The sequence below is a fragment of the Equus caballus genome, chromosome 14, assembly GCF_041296265.1.
Source record: "Equus caballus isolate H_3958 breed thoroughbred chromosome 14, TB-T2T, whole genome shotgun sequence".
Taxonomy (NCBI): Eukaryota; Metazoa; Chordata; class Mammalia; order Perissodactyla; family Equidae; genus Equus; species Equus caballus.
In genome coordinates this window covers 62,977,538-62,995,702 of record NC_091697.1, presented here as the reverse complement: position 1 = coordinate 62,995,702, position 18,165 = coordinate 62,977,538, and the positions used below count along the sequence as shown (strand labels likewise).

Sequence of the window (18,165 nt, the reverse complement as noted above, 5' to 3'; positions counted from 1 at the left end):
GAGACTCCGTTTATTCTCAAGCTAGTGTAGACAGAGAAGGAGAGTAGAAAGAACCTGAGGGCACCAGAGGTCACAAGGAAATCTCCAAGGAGGAAGGAGGGGAGGACATTGCATGGGAAAAGTGGTAACCCTAACTATAACCACACTGTCCTCTCAACTTTCTCTAGGGCTGGCCTTTATTGTTAACATGTGATTCAGATGAATTGGATAACCGGAAGCAAAGTGTCTGGAAACAAGCGTCAGCAAGATGAAATAGGGCAGCCTAGGGGAAATGCCATATGGTGGAAAACACACAGTGGGCAAGAATACTTGTGAAAGAATTCTATGGTTCCATCGAGAGTGGTCTGACCAAGAGAAATGCCATTCTAAAAACAGAGGAGCCTGGTATGGCACTTCCTCTAGAATCACTGTGCTTTCCTCACAGACATAGACATGACAGGACCGGGAGGGAAATGATTTATCCCAAACGAAGGCACCTTCTTTCTGGTTTCTTCTCTAAACCAGATGCTGACAATTTTGCAACCCTTCTCAAACTGAATCAGTTTGCAGTTGTATCATCAGAGCAGTTGTAGGCTGAGTTGTGAGGAATTTATGCTTAGGAAAATTAGAGTTTATTCCAATGCTCGCTAACTTCTTGAAACTATGGTCCATTAGGATCATGCTACTTATATTACTTAAATCCAATTTAACCTAAAGAGACACAATGCGAGAGTTGTGGCCAAAATAGATAATGCCTGTATATTTGTGGAATTAAGCTAAAAACTTTCCATTTTCAAATAAATGAATAGGATTATGTGCTCCACAGATGGTATTTCAATCCCTTGCGTGGGATCTGTTACAAGAGTCTATTTCAACACTTTTTTTTGTGTAAGTTATTCACTTTGTAGAGCAAAAGCTTAGTAGAATATTGTGTTGTGAGTTTTTAATATTAGCATTTCCTCAAATATATATTTCTTGGGTGGATCTAAAGCCCATACCTTCATAAACATTTGGAAAGCTCATACATCAATGATCACAGACTCTTAATGAAATTGCAAAATGTGTACAGTATTTTAGTGTTAGCTCAGATTTTTTTTCTATCTGCCCTCTTTGGTGTAGAAAGAGGTCTCTTTGCCTCTCTCTGGAAGTTCTCCTCACACTCTGATTTTGTTTTATCAGCTTTACTGAAGTGAAATTGACAAAGAATAACTACGAATTTAAGTATACAATTTGATAGGTATTGGCATATGTATACAACCATGAAACCATTACCTCAGTCATGGCAGTGAATCTGTTCCTCACATATAAACATTTCTCACACCCCTTTGTAATTCCTCCATCCACTCCTACCTTCCCCCCACTTCCCCAGGTAACCACTGATCTGCTTTCTGTTATTCTAGATTAGTTTGTATTTTCTAGAGCTTTATATAAATGGGATCATACAGTATGTTCTCTTCTATATCTGGTCTCTTTCACTCAGCATAATCTTTTTGGGTTTCATCCATATTGTCGTGTGTATCATTCATTCATTCATTTTTATTGCTGAGTAGTATTCTATTGTATGGATATACCACAATTTATTTTTTCATATGTTTATGGACATTTGGATTGCTTCCAGTTTTTGTCAATTATAAATAAAGCTGCTCTGAGAACTTGTGTACAGGTTTTTGTATGGACATAAGCTTTTATTTCTTTTGTGTAATACCTGGGAGTGGAACGGCTGAGTCCTTTGATACTTGTACACAAGTTTTTAGAGATGCGTTATTTGTAACAGCCGAAAACTGGAAAAAATCGAAAAGTCTGTAAAGACTTTAAGACTGACAAACTTTTCCAAAATGGTTGCGCATTTTACATGTGTATGAGAGTTGCATCTTTGCCAACACCTGATACGGTCGGTCTTTTAAATTTCAGTCATCTGAATAGGTACGTAGTATTATCTTATTGTAGTTTTAATTCATACTATTCTAGTGACTAATGATATTGAGCATCTTTTCATGAGCTTATTTGTCGTGAGTACATCTTCCTTGGTGAAGTGTCCAAATTTTTTTCCCATTTATTTATTCATTTGTAATTGAGCTATTTCCTTATTTAGTATTCTTTATGTATTCTGGATACAGGTTCTTTATCAGATCAAGTTGAAAATATTTCTTCCATTTTGTGTCTTATCTTTTCATTCTCTTAATGGTGTTTTTTGAAGAGCAGAAGTTTTTAATTTTGATTTGATGGACAAATTTATTAATTTGTTCTTTTCAGATTATGTTTTTGGTGGCTTATTTAAGAAATGTTTGTCCAACTCACTGTCACAAAGGTTTTCTCTTATGTTTTCTTCTAGAGGTTTTATATTTGTAGGCTTTACATTTAGGTCTATGATTCATTTTGAATTAATTTTTATAGGTGCAAGATTATGTATCCACATTTATTTATTTGCATATAGATATCCAATTTTTACAGCATTGTGGAAAAGACTGTTCTTTCTTCACTTAGTTGTCTTTGTGCTTCTGTCAAAAGATGCTTGTCCATATGTGTGTGGACTTATTTCTGGGCTCTTTTCTGTTCCTTTGATCTGTTTACATTTACACCAATATCACACTGTCTTGATCATTGTGCCTTTATAAGTCTTTAAATCAAGTAGTATTCATTCTCCAACTTTTTATTTCTTTTTCAAAGTTGTTTTGGCTGTTATAGGTACTTTGAATTTACATATGAATTTTAAAATCAGCTTGTCGATTTCTGCAAAAAAAGCTGCTGGGATTTTGGTTGGTGTTCTGTTGAATCTACAGATCTACTTGGGCGAGAATTGATACCTTAACAGTATTGAGTCATCTGCCTGATAAACAAGGTCTCTCTCTCTATTTAGAGAGAATATGTATATGTAAATGAATACGTATATGAGTATGTTGGGTGAGGTGTTCTGTGTATGTCAAATAGGTCAAATTCTTTGATAGTTTGGTTCAATTCTTTAATTTCTCTCAACAATGTTGTTAGTTTTTAGTGTATAGGCCTTTCATATCTTTGGTCAGATTTACCCCTAAGTGTTTCATATTTTTGGTATTATTGTAATGGCTTTTAAAATTTCAATTTATGGTTGTTCATTACTATCATATAGAAATATGATTAAGTTTTGTATATTGGTTTTTGTCTGCAACCTTGTTGAACTATCTTGTTATTTTTAGTAGCTTTTTTGTAGTTTCCGTCAGATTTTCTACATACATACGTATACTTACATAATCTGTAAATAAAGGCAGTTTTGCTTCTTCCTTCCAATATGAATGTCTTTTATTTCTTTTTTCTTGTCGTATTATACTTGCTAGAACCTCCAGCACAATGCTGAATAGAAGTTATAAGAGCAGACATCCTTTTCTTTTCCTAATTTTAGAGGGAAAGCATTCGTTCTTTCACTATTGACAATGTTAGTAGCAGGTTTTTCTTATTTGCCCTTTATTGGGTTAAGGAAGCTCCTTTTTATTCCTAGTTTGCAGAGAATTTTTATCAGGAATGATGTTGGATTTTGCCAAATACTTTTTTGACATTTTTTGCAATAGTCGTTTTCTGCTATTATGGATATTTTTTTAAATTTAGGAACCAACTCACCTGAAAGACCTCCCAAAGGTGCAATGTATTAGTTAGAAATCATGTTTGGCTGCAATAAATAATATCTGAAAAACAGAAACATATACCTACTAGGGGGTTATTATCTTTATGTAATGAGCAGTCTGGAAGTGGGTGCCTTATGGCATTCATTCATCCATGCAAGGAATTCGAGTGCAGGGTTCAGTGACTCTCAGGGCCCCACCCTCAGAGTTGCCTGAGAGTATGAGCAGATGCAGCCATTTTGTCAACACACCAGGCGTCAGGGAAGAGGAATTGCACTTACCAATTAAGTCTGTCCCCCTGCACTGTTTTCCACATGGACACTTCTATCCAGAAAGAGCTGGGAAATGTAGTTAATTGCTGGTCCCATTACTGTCCTTGGTGAAAGCGGAATTCTGTTAATAAGGGTGCAGGGAAGAATAGACTTTAGGTATACAATTAGCGATGACTGCCAAAGACACTACTAGTAGTTGCTCTTTGTACTTGTCCTTAAGAGCCATGAAAGCTGTATCAGGAATGGAGGGAAAGGAATTTTAGATAGGGATTTTTTCCCATTACATTTACTAAATGCAAATTCCTGGGTTCCCAGCGTTTTCTTGCTCTCCATGATTGACCAGGCATCTATGCAGATCGCATATATAGACCACTGGTGGCTGTGGGGCAAGAGCCCCTGACCCAAGGCCGTAGGTTATGCAAATATGGGCATGGGATGGAAGGAGAATGGGGTATGAGGCAGTTATACTTTATTACAAAGTTGGCTACTTCCTCAGTTCAGATGTTCTCTCTTTCATAGGACCCTCCTTGATCTTAGTCCAGTTGGAATTAATTGCTCCCTTCCCACAGCTCCTACAATATTTTTAATTGAGGTATAAGTTTTTGAGATATCATTCATATACCATACAATTCAACCATTTAAAGTGCACAATTCAGTGGTTTTAGTATATCCACAGAATTGTGCAACCATCACATACTCAATTTTAGAACACTTTCATCATCTCAAAAGAACCCTGTACCCATTAAGCACCACCCCAGTTTCACCCCTAGTCCCTCCCAGTCATAGACAACCACTAAAACACTTTCTGTCTCTGTAGATTTGCCTATTTGTACGTTTCGTATAAATGGAATCATTGAATGCACTTTCACGGCATTTTGCTCACATCTCTGATAGTACCCCTGCATTCTGCTCTGTGGTTTGTGGCTTTGAGGGGCCTATATTTGACTTCCTCTGCAGAATAAGAGTTCCTGGTCTGCCATCTTCGTATTGCACAGTAGTGCCTAGCAATGTACCTGCTACATCAGTGAATATTAAATTGAAGGAAAAGAGAATTCCCTTCCCTTTTATAAACAAACACAATAGGGTAGGCTGTAATGTAATGTTTGGAAATATGAAAACAAAGTTATTCCTGTCTGTACTTGAACACTGCAGTAGCAATCAGATTTTATAAAGACATTGCAAATAATTGGCCTCAGACAAAAGTATGGAGTGGATAAAGTTTATCTTGGAAGTCAAATCTCTGCTTTCTCTTGCTTCCTTATTTGAATATTCTAACTTCTGACTCCTAGCCACTTAGTACACCTGCCTTATTATCTGACCCCACACAACCTTTACCATCCTTTTTATCTCTGCTTTCCACTTTAAAACTCATCCTACGTTTTGTTCCACTGAAGTCAGGCACCAGGGTTTAATCCTACTTCTGCCTCTAACCCCAGCTACCAATATTGGGAAAATCATTTCATTTTCCTAGTCTCAATTTCCTTGTCTGAAAAATGTGGGAATGATATTCAGTAAAGGCACCTTTTTTTTTTTTATTGAGTTATTGATAGGTTACAATCTTGTGAAATTTCAATTGTACATTAATGTTTCTCAGTCATGTTGCAGGTGCACCACTTCACCCTTTGTGCCCACCCCCCACCCCACCTTTCCCCTGGTATCCACTAAACTGTTCTTAGTCCATAATTTTAAATTCTCAGTAAAGGCACCTTTAACTCTCAAATCTATGTTCCTCTTCAGCAACTCAGAATAAAAGAGTGGAAACAAGATTTGTGACTTTCTCTCTTTATTCATATACCCGATAAAAGGAAATTCTAAGGAAAAATCGATTAGCTGGAAGGTTTGCTTTCAAGAATTACTTTGATCATGGAAACCTTTTTCAAATTAATTTAAATGAATTTATTATATTATGTCCTTTAGGACACCAGTAGCTCTGCCCATTCTTACTTTCACTTTTTTTTTGCCATACCCTACGTGTAAATCCAAAGGGAAAGGTATGTGGCAGAAGAGAAAACTATTGAGTATAGTTAGTGGCTGTCAGTATTAAAGCCAAGTATTTACAAGTGAAAGGAATGGGGTCCATGGCACTGGTAATGGGATTTAAATGGATTTAGGAACTAAGGCTGAAATAAGAGCCTAATTAGAGAAGATTCCAGGGTCATCATGTCATTCTTCACCTGTCCATCAGACAGACAGGCTGTCCACAGCTTTCACTTCAAAGATGTGGCATGTTCTTCTCATCAGTGTCTCTTGCCTCCCAGTTCTTGAGGGAGAAGATGCTTTGACTGCCCCTTGCAACTTGAAGTGTCTGCGGCAGTGTACTTAGTGTGGGTCTAGAGATTCAGCTTGCCTCTGGGCTCTAAAAAAGACTATTGAAAACTCAGAATATGATATTTAATGATTTTCTTAAAGACAGTTGTGAAAATAAATCATATTGGATAGATCATCTTTGCTAGCATTTTCTTGGTTTTAATTGCCCTTTTAAAAATAAGAAGAAAGGACATGAATAGGGAATAAAATGACTGTTTCCTTTGATGCAGGAGCCACGCTAATGATGGGTCTTTTGTTCCTGTCCTTGAAATCTAAGCTATTGAGCATTTGCTAAGGGGGACCTCTGTTCTCTTTCTCTTTTCTTGTTCACTTTGGGATTTTCTACAGGACAAATTCAGGTCTTTCACCCACATTGGTTTCTCCCATGGAATTTGTTAGTCATGGAAGCTCAGCCCCCAGAGTAAGTGGTCTTCAAAGGTGAAAGAGGAAAGATGAGGCTGGGGTAGGGATCTAGCTCAGTTGGTCTTCTCGAGGGAAGGTCTGTGTCTGTCACCATGTCGGCCACAGTTAGTGTTCCTGCAACCTGGTGAGATGGGACGTCAGAGAACATGGAGTTCTATAGCTGACTCTCTTCTCCTCTGTTGTCTGCCTTTGCTCCTGCTGGTCTCACACGTACTTGGAGAAGGCTGTTGCAAGATGTGGAGAGTCCAGAGCTGGTAGGATAAGGGCATGGAGCAGAGATGGCATTGTGTGACAGAGTCTAACGCTGTGCAGAGATTCTACGCCATGGCAGTAGAATTTTGTGTTCTTTCCTTTCAGAATCCATACCAATGACATTTCCCCTTATTTAGATCATTATTTGACTTTAGGCTTCAGTGCTCAGGGGTGATTCCATTGGCTTTAACTTTAATTAAGAAAAAAATCATTAGGAAAGCAGATTCCCCCTTCTAATTCCTAATTAACTTAGAGAGGAATTTGTTTTCTTCTAATTATCTATTCACATTTTGCTTCAGACTTTGGCCAAATGTTAGTTCAAGGTTTTCATAAAAAATAATCTAAATTTTAAAATTACAGTCACAGGATTATTCTTTTCATCTGTTATAATTGACTGGATTTATTGGTGTTCATTTCATAAAACACAAAGTTTGTACCATCAGGAATCAAACATGAGGGCATTCATAGGATTGTTCAGAATTCTCGAGGCATTCTGAAACAGATCTCTGATTTTTACACATAGAAATTCACTTAATATCCTTTTTTAGAACTAACAAAACAGTAGCAACGAAAACAATCAATTGGCATCCAAGCACGTGCAATTATGCTTCTTAACCCTCTGGGACACGTGTTTAACTTTTCATGCACTTCTTTACCCATTTTAGTAATCATGTTGATATTGGAGGAATGGTGCTAGGGCTGCTTGCTCGATCCTACCTTCATCCCTAGTTGATTCAGGTGGGTACAGGGGAAACCATTTGGGGTCCCCCTGGGGTTAAGACCAGCACAACTACAACTAAAACCAAAGTTTAATCTGCAGCCTCTGTGGTGACTATGCATATCAAAGAAGTAGTTTGTGGGGAGAGAAAGATGAGTGGTGAAAGGAGGTGAAGAGGAAGATAAGGAGTGAAAAAATAAGGGGAGAGCAACAAATTGAAACCTGCCTGTAGAACACTCCAAAAGCCTCCTCTCATAGCCACTCCCTCCCAAGTAGCTATGAAACCCCAGGTTGCTCTGATCCAATCCAGTGTCCTGGGAACCCAGAACTTTTCAAATTTTCAAATGGTGGAATTGACTCTTTTGCCAAATGAAATCTTATATGAATACTCAAGATATAAAAACAAAGTAGTATTTTATTAACATAAATTTACCTTATGTTAACATTTATAACATTTCCTTAGTATAAAATTAATTGGTGAGAATAACAAGACTATTCTAAATAAACACAAAAATTTGAAATTCGAGGGTGTGGGTGACACCTCTTTTCATCAACCACCATATCTAATTGCTGTGTTTTCTTTTAAATGCAAAGTATCAGAAAACTCTTGTTTCCTATTAAAGGCAAACAGTATCTGATTTTTAAAAGTTCTTGAGATATGCAAACAGAATTTTAAATCATTTTAGTATCTTGAAGGAGGAGAAATTGGTAAATTTGGATCTGCAGGCTCATCATTAACAATATGCTGGAAACAGAGATGTCATCAGTACATAAGACAAGTAAGACAAAGCACTTTCATATTTACGTAGTCACAGTGGGTGCCAGTGCACTCTTTAAGGTGAGTGTCCTGTGTGCATCTGCTCCATCTAACATAGTGTGATATGACATCCGGAACATGCCCTGCACGGTTGGACCTGAGCCCTTTGAGGCATTTAATTGATCCTTGCATACTCCAGTTATGGTAATTTTCTGGCTTGTATGTGCATGTCTAAATTTCGAAGAAAGAACATTACAGAGCTACAACATTACAAATGAACGACACATCTACAGTATCAAACACGTGCATAGAGATGGCGGGAGACACTGAACCCTGAGGTTGGCACCTATCGACTTAACCTAGTAGCATAAGTCAACATATTGTAGGGCCAATATGTTCATATGTTGCAGACAGATTTTTCTTTTAATTAAATTAAATATGGGATTGTCTGAATAAAATCTTTTGAGGTTGCTAAGCATCTCCTTGGAATTCTACTGTCAAAATTTCTATTCTGGACCACGGTTGCAAGCTCACCTGGCCTGGCGCTCCTCACCAAAGTGCCTGAGTGCTAAGAATTATTCTGGTGGTGGAAGTGAGCCTGCGTGTTCTGAAATTTGTGGTCACTTTATTCTGTTGTAGTGTCCTCTACCTGATGGTTTCTTGTAATAAATTTATATCTTTCGTTAGAGTTTTCCCAGCTAATTCTCAGAATAGAGTCCTAATACCTTAGTTTGGTTTTCAAGGTCTCTCTTTATCTTTCCAAAGCTATTGCCCCAAACACTGCACCCAAACAGACCTTCTCATTTCCATTGGTTTTCTTTCTACCTCTTGCCTTTACTTTCTCTTCATCTAAAATGCCTTTCCCTTGTACCGCTTCATGTCTAAATTTTTTGATAAAGAACTTAGATGTGATTATCATTTTTGGTATAGCAATATGTGTAATACATAAAATATATATCTCACACTATATATATACACTATATATACAATATAGATACACAATATATATTATACACACAGAAAACACTGGATAAATCACAAAAAAGAATATTTAATGACATGGAAAGATTCTACCATTGTATTAAGTGGAAAGGCAAATTAAAAATATCACGATTCTGTTTTGTTTTGGTTTTTTGTCTTGAGGAGAAAAATATATAGGAAAAATTTCCTGAAAGGTTCTACACATATAAAAAAGTCACTAGTTGGGGGCCGGGCCTGTGGCGCAGCGGTTAAGTGCATACATTCCTCTTTGGCGGGCCCAGGGTTCACTGGTTTGGATCCTGGGTGTGGACATGGCACTGCTTGGCAGAGCATGCTGTGGTAGGCGTCCCACATATAAAGTAGAGGAAGATGGGCACAGATGTTAGCTCAGGGCCAGTCTTCCTCAGCAAAAAGAGGAGGATTGGCAGCAGATATTAGCTCAGGGCTAATCTTCCTCAAAAAAGAAAAAGTTACTAGTTGATGGAACTGGAAATGAAGTTTATTTTGCATGTTGACATTTTACATTTGGACAGTAGACCTGTTTTACTTGTGTAATAAGACATGAATTAATAAAACTTATCTTGAAAGCATAGGATACCTTATCCCATCCTTACGTAAAACTTTGGAATATCTGAACCCAAAACTTCTAAGTTCTCACAATTACTCATATATCCAGGTATTTTAAAGACTGTTTAACCAATGCAAGTGGCTAAGATTGAAGGCAATGCTGATGTTTGGCACAGTGTATTTCTGATGTCCCTTTCGATCAGTCCACTGAAGTTTGTTTGGGAAATCATCAGGCTACTCATCCACTCATGTTTGCAGTGATATCCCTTCCTCCGTGGGTTGGGTCACACCTAAGATAAATTCACTAATGGCAGAGGAGTTGAGATTTACTGTTTCCTGAAGACCTGGATGACGTTTTTTGAATGTTCTCTTCAGTAGAAAAACGGCATCTAATTCTGCTGTCCCAGTTGTGAATAACCTGTGCACAAAGAAATTTACTGTTGTTTCTGGTGAAGGCATTATGTAAAGGGAATACCTCTCAGTGCACTCGTCACTGTGGAGTCCTGCTATCTTGCTTAGTGGTTGTTTCTGCATCCCATATGCTCCTCCGGAAACAGAGAGGATATATTTGGTAGTCAATGATAATTTTTTTAAAAAGTGGATTAGGCAGTTTTCCTTGAAACTTCTTTCCTAATTTAGCATGAAGTAGAATTAAATAGTAGAAATGAAGGAATTTATTTGGAGATATCAAAATAAGAAGGGGAATTGTTTGGTTATGCAGCGGACAGTAAGAGGGCTGAAATGGATTGAAGAAAATTATCAAGCATGCATGTTGTTTTTAAGTGATACTTGAGACTGGGATGTGAAACAGCTGTGTCGCTGGGGGTTTTTGTCTTGTGCCAACTTTCCTTATTTGATTGATTTTCTCTCTGACAGCCCACTGTGCTGATAAATGTGTCCATGGTCGCTGCATTGCTCCAAACACCTGTCAGTGTGAGCCTGGCTGGGGTGGGACCAACTGCTCCAGTGGTAAGTTCCCACCTGCTCTTGTCTGTCTCGGGATGTTTTTGCTGTATGGGCCCCCTTGTCTGCAGATTACCTCGAGCCACGGGTTTCTCTCTCCATCCCTATGTAGAACATGGTGTGGATTCCCAATCCAACTCATTAATACAGTTTCTTTGAAATGTGTACATGTATTATATACAGAACTGTTGTTAATTAAGTATAAAGAAAGGAACTTGAAAAGAAAGAGATTTCATAATCTGATGCTGCTTCTGTAAATATGAATGCATTTTCCAGAGTAGGGTCCAGAATTTAGATTCCTTAGCTTAGTAAGGCAGTGGTAGTAACATAACTATTGTATTCTAACTTCTGTTTTACATCTTGATTTATCTAAGATACTTTCTTGGTGATTAAAATTTACCTCCTGTTGGTTTTCACTCAGAAGTAAAATTAATATTTTCAATGCTTAACATATTTATTTATCTCTGAATTCTGAGATTCAGATAATGAGTACTTGCTCAGATAACTTTGGGGAGAAATAATGGTAATGAAAATTCATTAACATTTTGGTATTAAATCAAATCATAATATAGTATATAATTTGTCTCCATTATGTTGGAATTATAATTCTAAAATAATGATATTTTGGACTATAAGCAGTTTGCACTTAAAATCTCATGTTCTTTATTATGAGGATTAAATGATGGAATGTCATGTAATACAGTTACTTTTCTAAATTTCACAGTTAAAACTTAACTTTCCTTGCTAACGTTGCTGCGCGTGTAATTGTGTACACTTCCTGTTCTCTTTTGCTTCTTTTTGTCTTGAAAAATGTGAGAGGGAATCGAAGTGCAACTAAATGGTAATGCACAAAATGTTACGTTTAGAGAAACGAAATAGCAGATTTAAAAATTAGCAGGCTCTCATGGGAGCATAAATTTGTCCTCATTGCTACTAAATACTTTTCTGAAACTAGTCTGAAAGGACTTCAAGCTGTCTGGATAAGCTGGTTTCAAGAATTGTTACTTGCTTACATTTGGAATTGGCACGATTACTCATTATCTTGTTAGAACTTCTTGTTGTAGTCTTGTGATCTCTTGCCTGTCCCTAAAACAGCATATCTGGGGGGAAATCCTTGTGCTGTCTGTGCACAGAACATTCTAGGTGAAAGAGCCTTTTTGTTGTATCTTAGACAGGGAGAGTGTGTGTGTGTGTCTTTCTGCCCCTGACAGGCTTCCAATTCCAGTGGTCACTCTCTTGCAGGGTTTTGTTTTGCTTCTCCTGGAGATCAGGAGGAGAGGGGGCATTTTGTTCACATGCCGTTGGGGCAAAATGTTTGGGATGTGGGATTTGGCACATGTCCATTTTTCTAGCCGACTGACCTCAAATGGGATGTTGCTTTCATTAACTTTAACAGCTTAAAAATCAGTTGTGCCTACATGTTTTGAAGAAAAATAAAATTATTATATAAACTAATGGGAAAAAGAAGAGTGGGTGTATTCTTCTTTTGAAATGTGAAGTTTGTTACTAATTCCAGGGCAAGAATGCTGTGGAATAATTTCAGTTGTATTCATGCTTTGTCTTATAAGAACTGCAGACTCAAGCTAAGAGATCAGACCGAAGCATGTTTGTTTAAACAAAACAAAAGCCTAGATGGGTTTCAGACTCTCCAGAACTGATTTAGGCCTTCTAGAAAACAAACTGTTGCTCTATTTTGGAGTTTACTGATTTTTGAACGAAGCCTCTAGAATTCTGAGAACACATGTTCTTTTCAATCCTGGAAGATGATATGAGGCGACTCTTAGTATATTCTCTACAACTCATGTTTTGGTTTTATAATGACAAAACCATAAATACGTGGACAGATATCTGAAATCTTTAAAGATGTCCTGAGAAAACCATTTCTGACATGTTTAATAAGCACGTAAGAAAATGTTATTCTGAGCTGGAGCACTGGGTCTTGTCTGTGGCAGTTACTCTAATATCACTCGTTAGGAAGTGTATAATTTAATTACTCTTGGCCAGATAATTCTCGAAACAAAATGCATGCTCTAGTAATCTACTAAGTAGCAGAGTTAAAATGGCTTAATTTCCAAGGATTTTATTTCTATGTCCCTCTCTCTGGTTCTTGTTATGAATATATTTGATGATGTATGTTAGGACCATGAGATGATTGCTTTGATAATCTGACTAGTTCCTTGTATCAGCCAGAGTCCAATCAGGAGACAGAAACCACAATAATTTGTTTTGAGTAAACCTTTTTTTTCGGGACAATTTTAGATTTACAGAAAAAGATACAAAGATAGAGTGTTCCTATATACCTACATCCAGTTGTCCCCCTTGTTACTTTCTTACCATTAGTTTGTCAAACTGAGAAACTGACATGAGTATATCACTATTAAATAAACTCTGGACTATCTTTGAATTTCATCAGTTTTTCCATTAATGTCGTCTTTCTGCTCCACGATCCAATCCAGGGCACCATGCTGCATTTCATTGTCCTGTCTCCCCAGTCTCCTCTGGTCTGCGACAATGTTGCAATCTTTGTTTTTCATAACCTTGGCAGCCTCAAAGAATACTGGCCGGGTTTCCTGTAGAATGCCCCCTAGTCTATGTGTCTCTGGTGTTTTTCTCATGATTAGACTAGAGTTATGGATTTTGAAAAGAGCACCACAGAGTTGAAGTGCCCTTCTCATCACACTTTATCAAGACGTTCATATGACATCACCAACGATGTCATCACTTGGCTAACCTTCACTACTTGCTATGCGGAGTGTTTGCCAGGTTTTTCCACGTGAAGTTACTCTTTTTCCCTTTCCCTACTCTATTCTTTGGAAGCAAGTTACTCAGTCTAGCCTACCCTCAAGGGTGAAGGGCAGGACTTCAGCTCATATCTTTGAGGAGCAGTATCTACATACGTTATTTGGCACTCTTCTGTAAGGAAGATTTATCTTTCTCCCATTTATTCAATCATTTCTTTATATCAGCATGAATGAACTCATGTATATTTATATGATATTTTGGATTATAAGCCAATATTATGTTATCTTTTTGCTGAAAATTTTCCAGGTTTGGAGTTTGGGAGTTCTTTTGGATGGCTCTTGTGTCATTTTGACATGCCCCTATCTTTTTGGTTTTTGTTTTCTTGAGCAATTTCTTACTTTCTGGTACTACAGAATACTCCTAAATCATTTTGCATTTTTCCTGCCTCAGCTTTAGAATGACCCTTTGGAGAACGGTGTTTAGAAACCAAGGCCCAGGTTCCAGATATGCTCATTGCTAATGGGACACATAGTATCTTGAACAGGGCAAGTTTATTAAAAAGAATTGACTATAGCAGAAGACTGGAATAATGAGGGATTGGCTAGTAGGGGCCTAGCACTTGGAAGGATATAATAATAGCTGACAGCAGGAGCAGCCGCTGCTCCTAGGGCTGAGACAGAATGCCCAAAAGGAAGCCCCACTAAGGGTATGATCCAGACCTTGTTAGAGAAGGCACAACCAGAGCTCACTGAATGGCAGAGAGGCTGCCGTGAGACTACTATAGCAGAACTTGCTGGAAATCTGTCCTCTGGAACTTGGTAGATATCTGCCCCGTGGGACACTTGGGAAAGCTGTTCATGGAAAAGTGTCTTACCGGAAACACTGTGCTACAACAAAAGCCCCAGGGGGATGCCAGGGAAAGTTGCTGGCTGCTGGGTCTGCTAGCCACAGTGTATTGCAGGAGCTGGATGCTAGAGAAGCTGCCCATGCTGTAGGAGCCTGGAGCTGGGCTGGAGAAGCCACTTGTGTTGTAGAAACTGGGCGCTGTGAAAGCTGTAGGTGTTACAGAGCCAGGTGCTGGAGCAGCCACTCCCACTGTGCTCACACGGCAGGAGCTGGGTGCTGGAGAAGCCATGTGCACTGCAGGAGTCAGTTGAGCTCGCACACTGAAACCATGATGGAAATCTCTTTCCTCCCCTAGTGTCTCTCCAGGGCCCTTTACTGAAAATGGTTAACAGTCGGCCAGCTGGGAAAGGAAAAATATTTAAAGGGCCCGTATCCATTTTTATAGAGCAGGCAATGAAGGATAAATTTAGCACTGAGAGATGATAAAGTGGCAACTGTTGCAGGCCACTCCTTTGGTTACTCAGCTCCTCCTTGCACATGTCTACACACATTTGAATTCCTGTACATCAACAAAACAACTCTGTATTTCTGCCTAAGAAGATACAGCTATCCATCTTACGAGTAAAAATGTTCTCACTCTTGTCTCAAAATGAGGTGATGTAAGTCCCAACGGTGGTGTATCCATTGCTGATTATATTAATTTTTCCTCAAATTCAGCCACAGTTCCACTGAATATTCTGTTACTTAGTAAAGTTAATGTCCAGCAACTTGTATATAAAGTAAAATAAAAATGGAAAGAGGAAAAAAAAGAAAATGGCGTCTGCAAATAAACACATATGTATAACAAGCAATAGAAAATATTAAAAACTACTTCAGGCACCTTTTCTGTAATTAGTCGCAAGGCTGTAGTTGTATGTATGGTTTCCTTCTTCCCCTCCTCATTCCAAATTTCCCCTTCCTCAGCCCAAACCTCAGCTGCTTGGGGTTCTTTACCTGGGGGAGTGACTTAAACCTTTATTCCTGAGGATCTGAATTCTCATTTGTCCTGCCTTTTTTTGGTTGTTGACATTTTCCGTTAACCTTTCCTACTGGGCATGGAAGTACTGAGAGGTGCCCCACGGAATCCCTTGGGCTCCAGACAGGGGTCTCCTTTCTCTCATTGTGTAGTAGTGACCTGTTTCCCCTTGATGATCAAGATCAATCTTCAATCCTGATTAGAAGAGTAACTCTTTTTTACATTACATAAAGAGCCTAAAATGACCAGATGACAATAAATTGCTAACTATCCTACACAGCTATCTCTCTGTATTTTTTTCCTTGTTGATGTACATGGGAGATTAAGGGACTAACAGTACCTTCACATGTACCGGTTTACGAAGGCCTCCCCTGGAGATTTAATCTTGCTGTTTACCTTGTCAGTGGAGGGAAGGAGTCCTCTATGTGATATGCAGTCAGTGTTCCTGGGTCTCAATATATGTTCTGTATAAAAAAACCAGGTGAGTCAGAGAACTGCACAAAGTTTGTTCCCCTGGAGTGAAATCATGACTTATTTGACTAGACTCAGACATATTGCTTCTTTGAAAATTTGATTAAATGATTTTTTTAAAAAGCACACACATATTTTACTTTTATTGGCTTTCTAATGTATACCCTAGCCTATATGACATCAATCTATCTTGCCGCCATCTCTGTTCCCTCCTCTCTTTCCCGCTCCCTCTCTGTTCCACCCCAGCATCAATCTCTCTGTCTGTTCATCAACCCTGTATTCCTTTTCCTGCTTCACTGAGTGATAAACAACTCCTGGAGGGCAGGGGCTGTGTGTTATTAATATCTTTAGCCTCCATTGTGCCTGGCATGTTATTGGAGCACAGTAAATGTTTGTTCCATTTAATCAGATTGAATGAACTGTATGATTCTGAGAAGGTCATTCATGTGTTCATGATACAAACTTTCATTGAATGATTACTGTGTACAAGGAACTGTTCTGGATGATGGGGATAAGGAAACAAATATGGAACCGTCACTGGTCTCACAGAGCTCATAGCTTCCAGAAAAGTAGATAGAATGTTGCATCCTGAGAAAGAGAACAGCCTCAGCAGAAGAGGTGGATGGAGGAAGCTAAAAATGGAGTTGGGAAGCTAGTGAGAGGTTGCCTGGGTGGACTAGGGCAAGAAGAGCCTAACGTAATGCTGGGGCCAGAAGCAGATTGCTGTGGGGTGAGGGGTAACAGAAAGAAGATATAAAGTATAGATGACTCTCCAGAAATGGCTGAAAAGCCAATGAGAGGGAGCAAAGAGATAGGAAGTTAGTAAAAGGCTCACGAGAAAGTTTTATGTTTGTTTGCTTTTGTTTGTAGTTTAAGGTGAAAAACACTTAGGCTGAGAGAGTGGTGAAAAAAAGGAGAGAGGCTGGAGGCTCAGCTGAGAGAGAGGATCACCTAATTGAGGGAAAAGACGGCTGAGTGGGGTGGCGTCCCAGAGCTGCTTGGCAAGGAGTACTTCCCATTCCCAATAGAATGAGGAGGAAGGAGTGGCTGGCAGGAATGTCGACGGGTTCTAGTAGCAGGGGTGCCAGGGGGCAAAGGGGAGGAGAATCTGAGGGTGTTCATATTTGATGACCTTTCTTGGAAAACGGGGAGAGAGAACATGATCCGAAGGAGAGCAGAAGTTGGGTTGCGTTGATGATGATGACAGTAATAGTTCTCCTTTACTGAGCACTTAGACTGTGCCAAGCCTCATGGTAAGGGCTTTACAGGAATTACATTTAATCCTCATAACAGACAGCAAGCTGGTTACAATTCTTGTTCCTATGATACAGTTGAGGAAACGGAGGCACAGTTTCCTAAGTTAATACCTCTAGTAAATGGTGGAGACAGACTTACATCTCATTCAGAGCCAGTGAGTTTAACCACAAGGGCATGGTGCCTCCCAAAGTTGGGAAGCAGGTTTAGTGAAAGTGACAAGGGTCAGTGACATTGAGGGAAATGAAAGCAGGTGGCAGGAGCTGACAACGTGAGACAAATATTAAAATGTTTCCTGAGAGATGTTGAGAATACACTACCATTAGGATGATGAATTTAAAAGGACACCAATTTGATTGGACTTATTTGTAATTTTTAATGTCCTCATTTGTAATATTAGGAATGTTGGTTCAGATTGTATTTACGATCCCTTTTCAGCCTGTGAGTCTATGTGTGATTTACTGAAATACGTATATGCAATCCCTGAGACCTTTCTTTGTGTTGGAACCCCTTTAAACCTTTTGTGTGAGTAGCAATAACACGTTGCTTCTCTCAACCTATAGAGTCCTATTTATGATTTTCTAAACATCTATAGAGAAATTTGTGTTTCCTCTGGCTGTAGGGCACATCCAAAACACATGGGAGAGTCCTGAATCAGCCAGCAGCCAGCAAATAGTTTTCAAATGCTTGTTCCCCAGGCTTTTGACATTAGTACCAAATAGAAGGAAAAGTGCAAATTAATTTTGGTCTGGAAAATCCAAACCAGAGTTTATGTAGTCACCAATAGCATTTCTGATTAAATATACTTGGAAGTAGTGAAAATATGCCCAGGAGGCAAGACTAGCTCAAACATTTTCAGGTACAATGTTAGGAACACGGACAACCTTTTCTATAAAGCAGGCACGCTGTGCAGCATGGAGTAAGTAATAAGACTTTGCCTGCAGGATATTTGAATTGAGGATCCATTTGAAGGATATTACAAGCCAGAAATAGTAAGGCACAAAAAGCTGACTTATTCCCCAGCA

General features: G+C 38.7%; 1 protein-coding gene across 9 annotated transcripts in view; it reads left to right on the top strand.

Moving 5' to 3' along the window:
- MEGF10 (multiple EGF like domains 10) overlaps positions 1 to 18,165 on the top strand; it is a 163,751-nt gene that overhangs the window by 69,150 nt on the left and 76,436 nt on the right. For all 9 annotated transcript variants that reach the window (XM_070233132.1, XM_023617776.2, XM_070233130.1 and 6 more), the window contains one exon: positions 10,726 to 10,818. In XM_070233132.1, the coding sequence (XP_070089233.1) occupies positions 10,726 to 10,818 (93 nt within the window). The remainder of the gene's footprint in view (positions 1 to 10,725; positions 10,819 to 18,165) is intronic.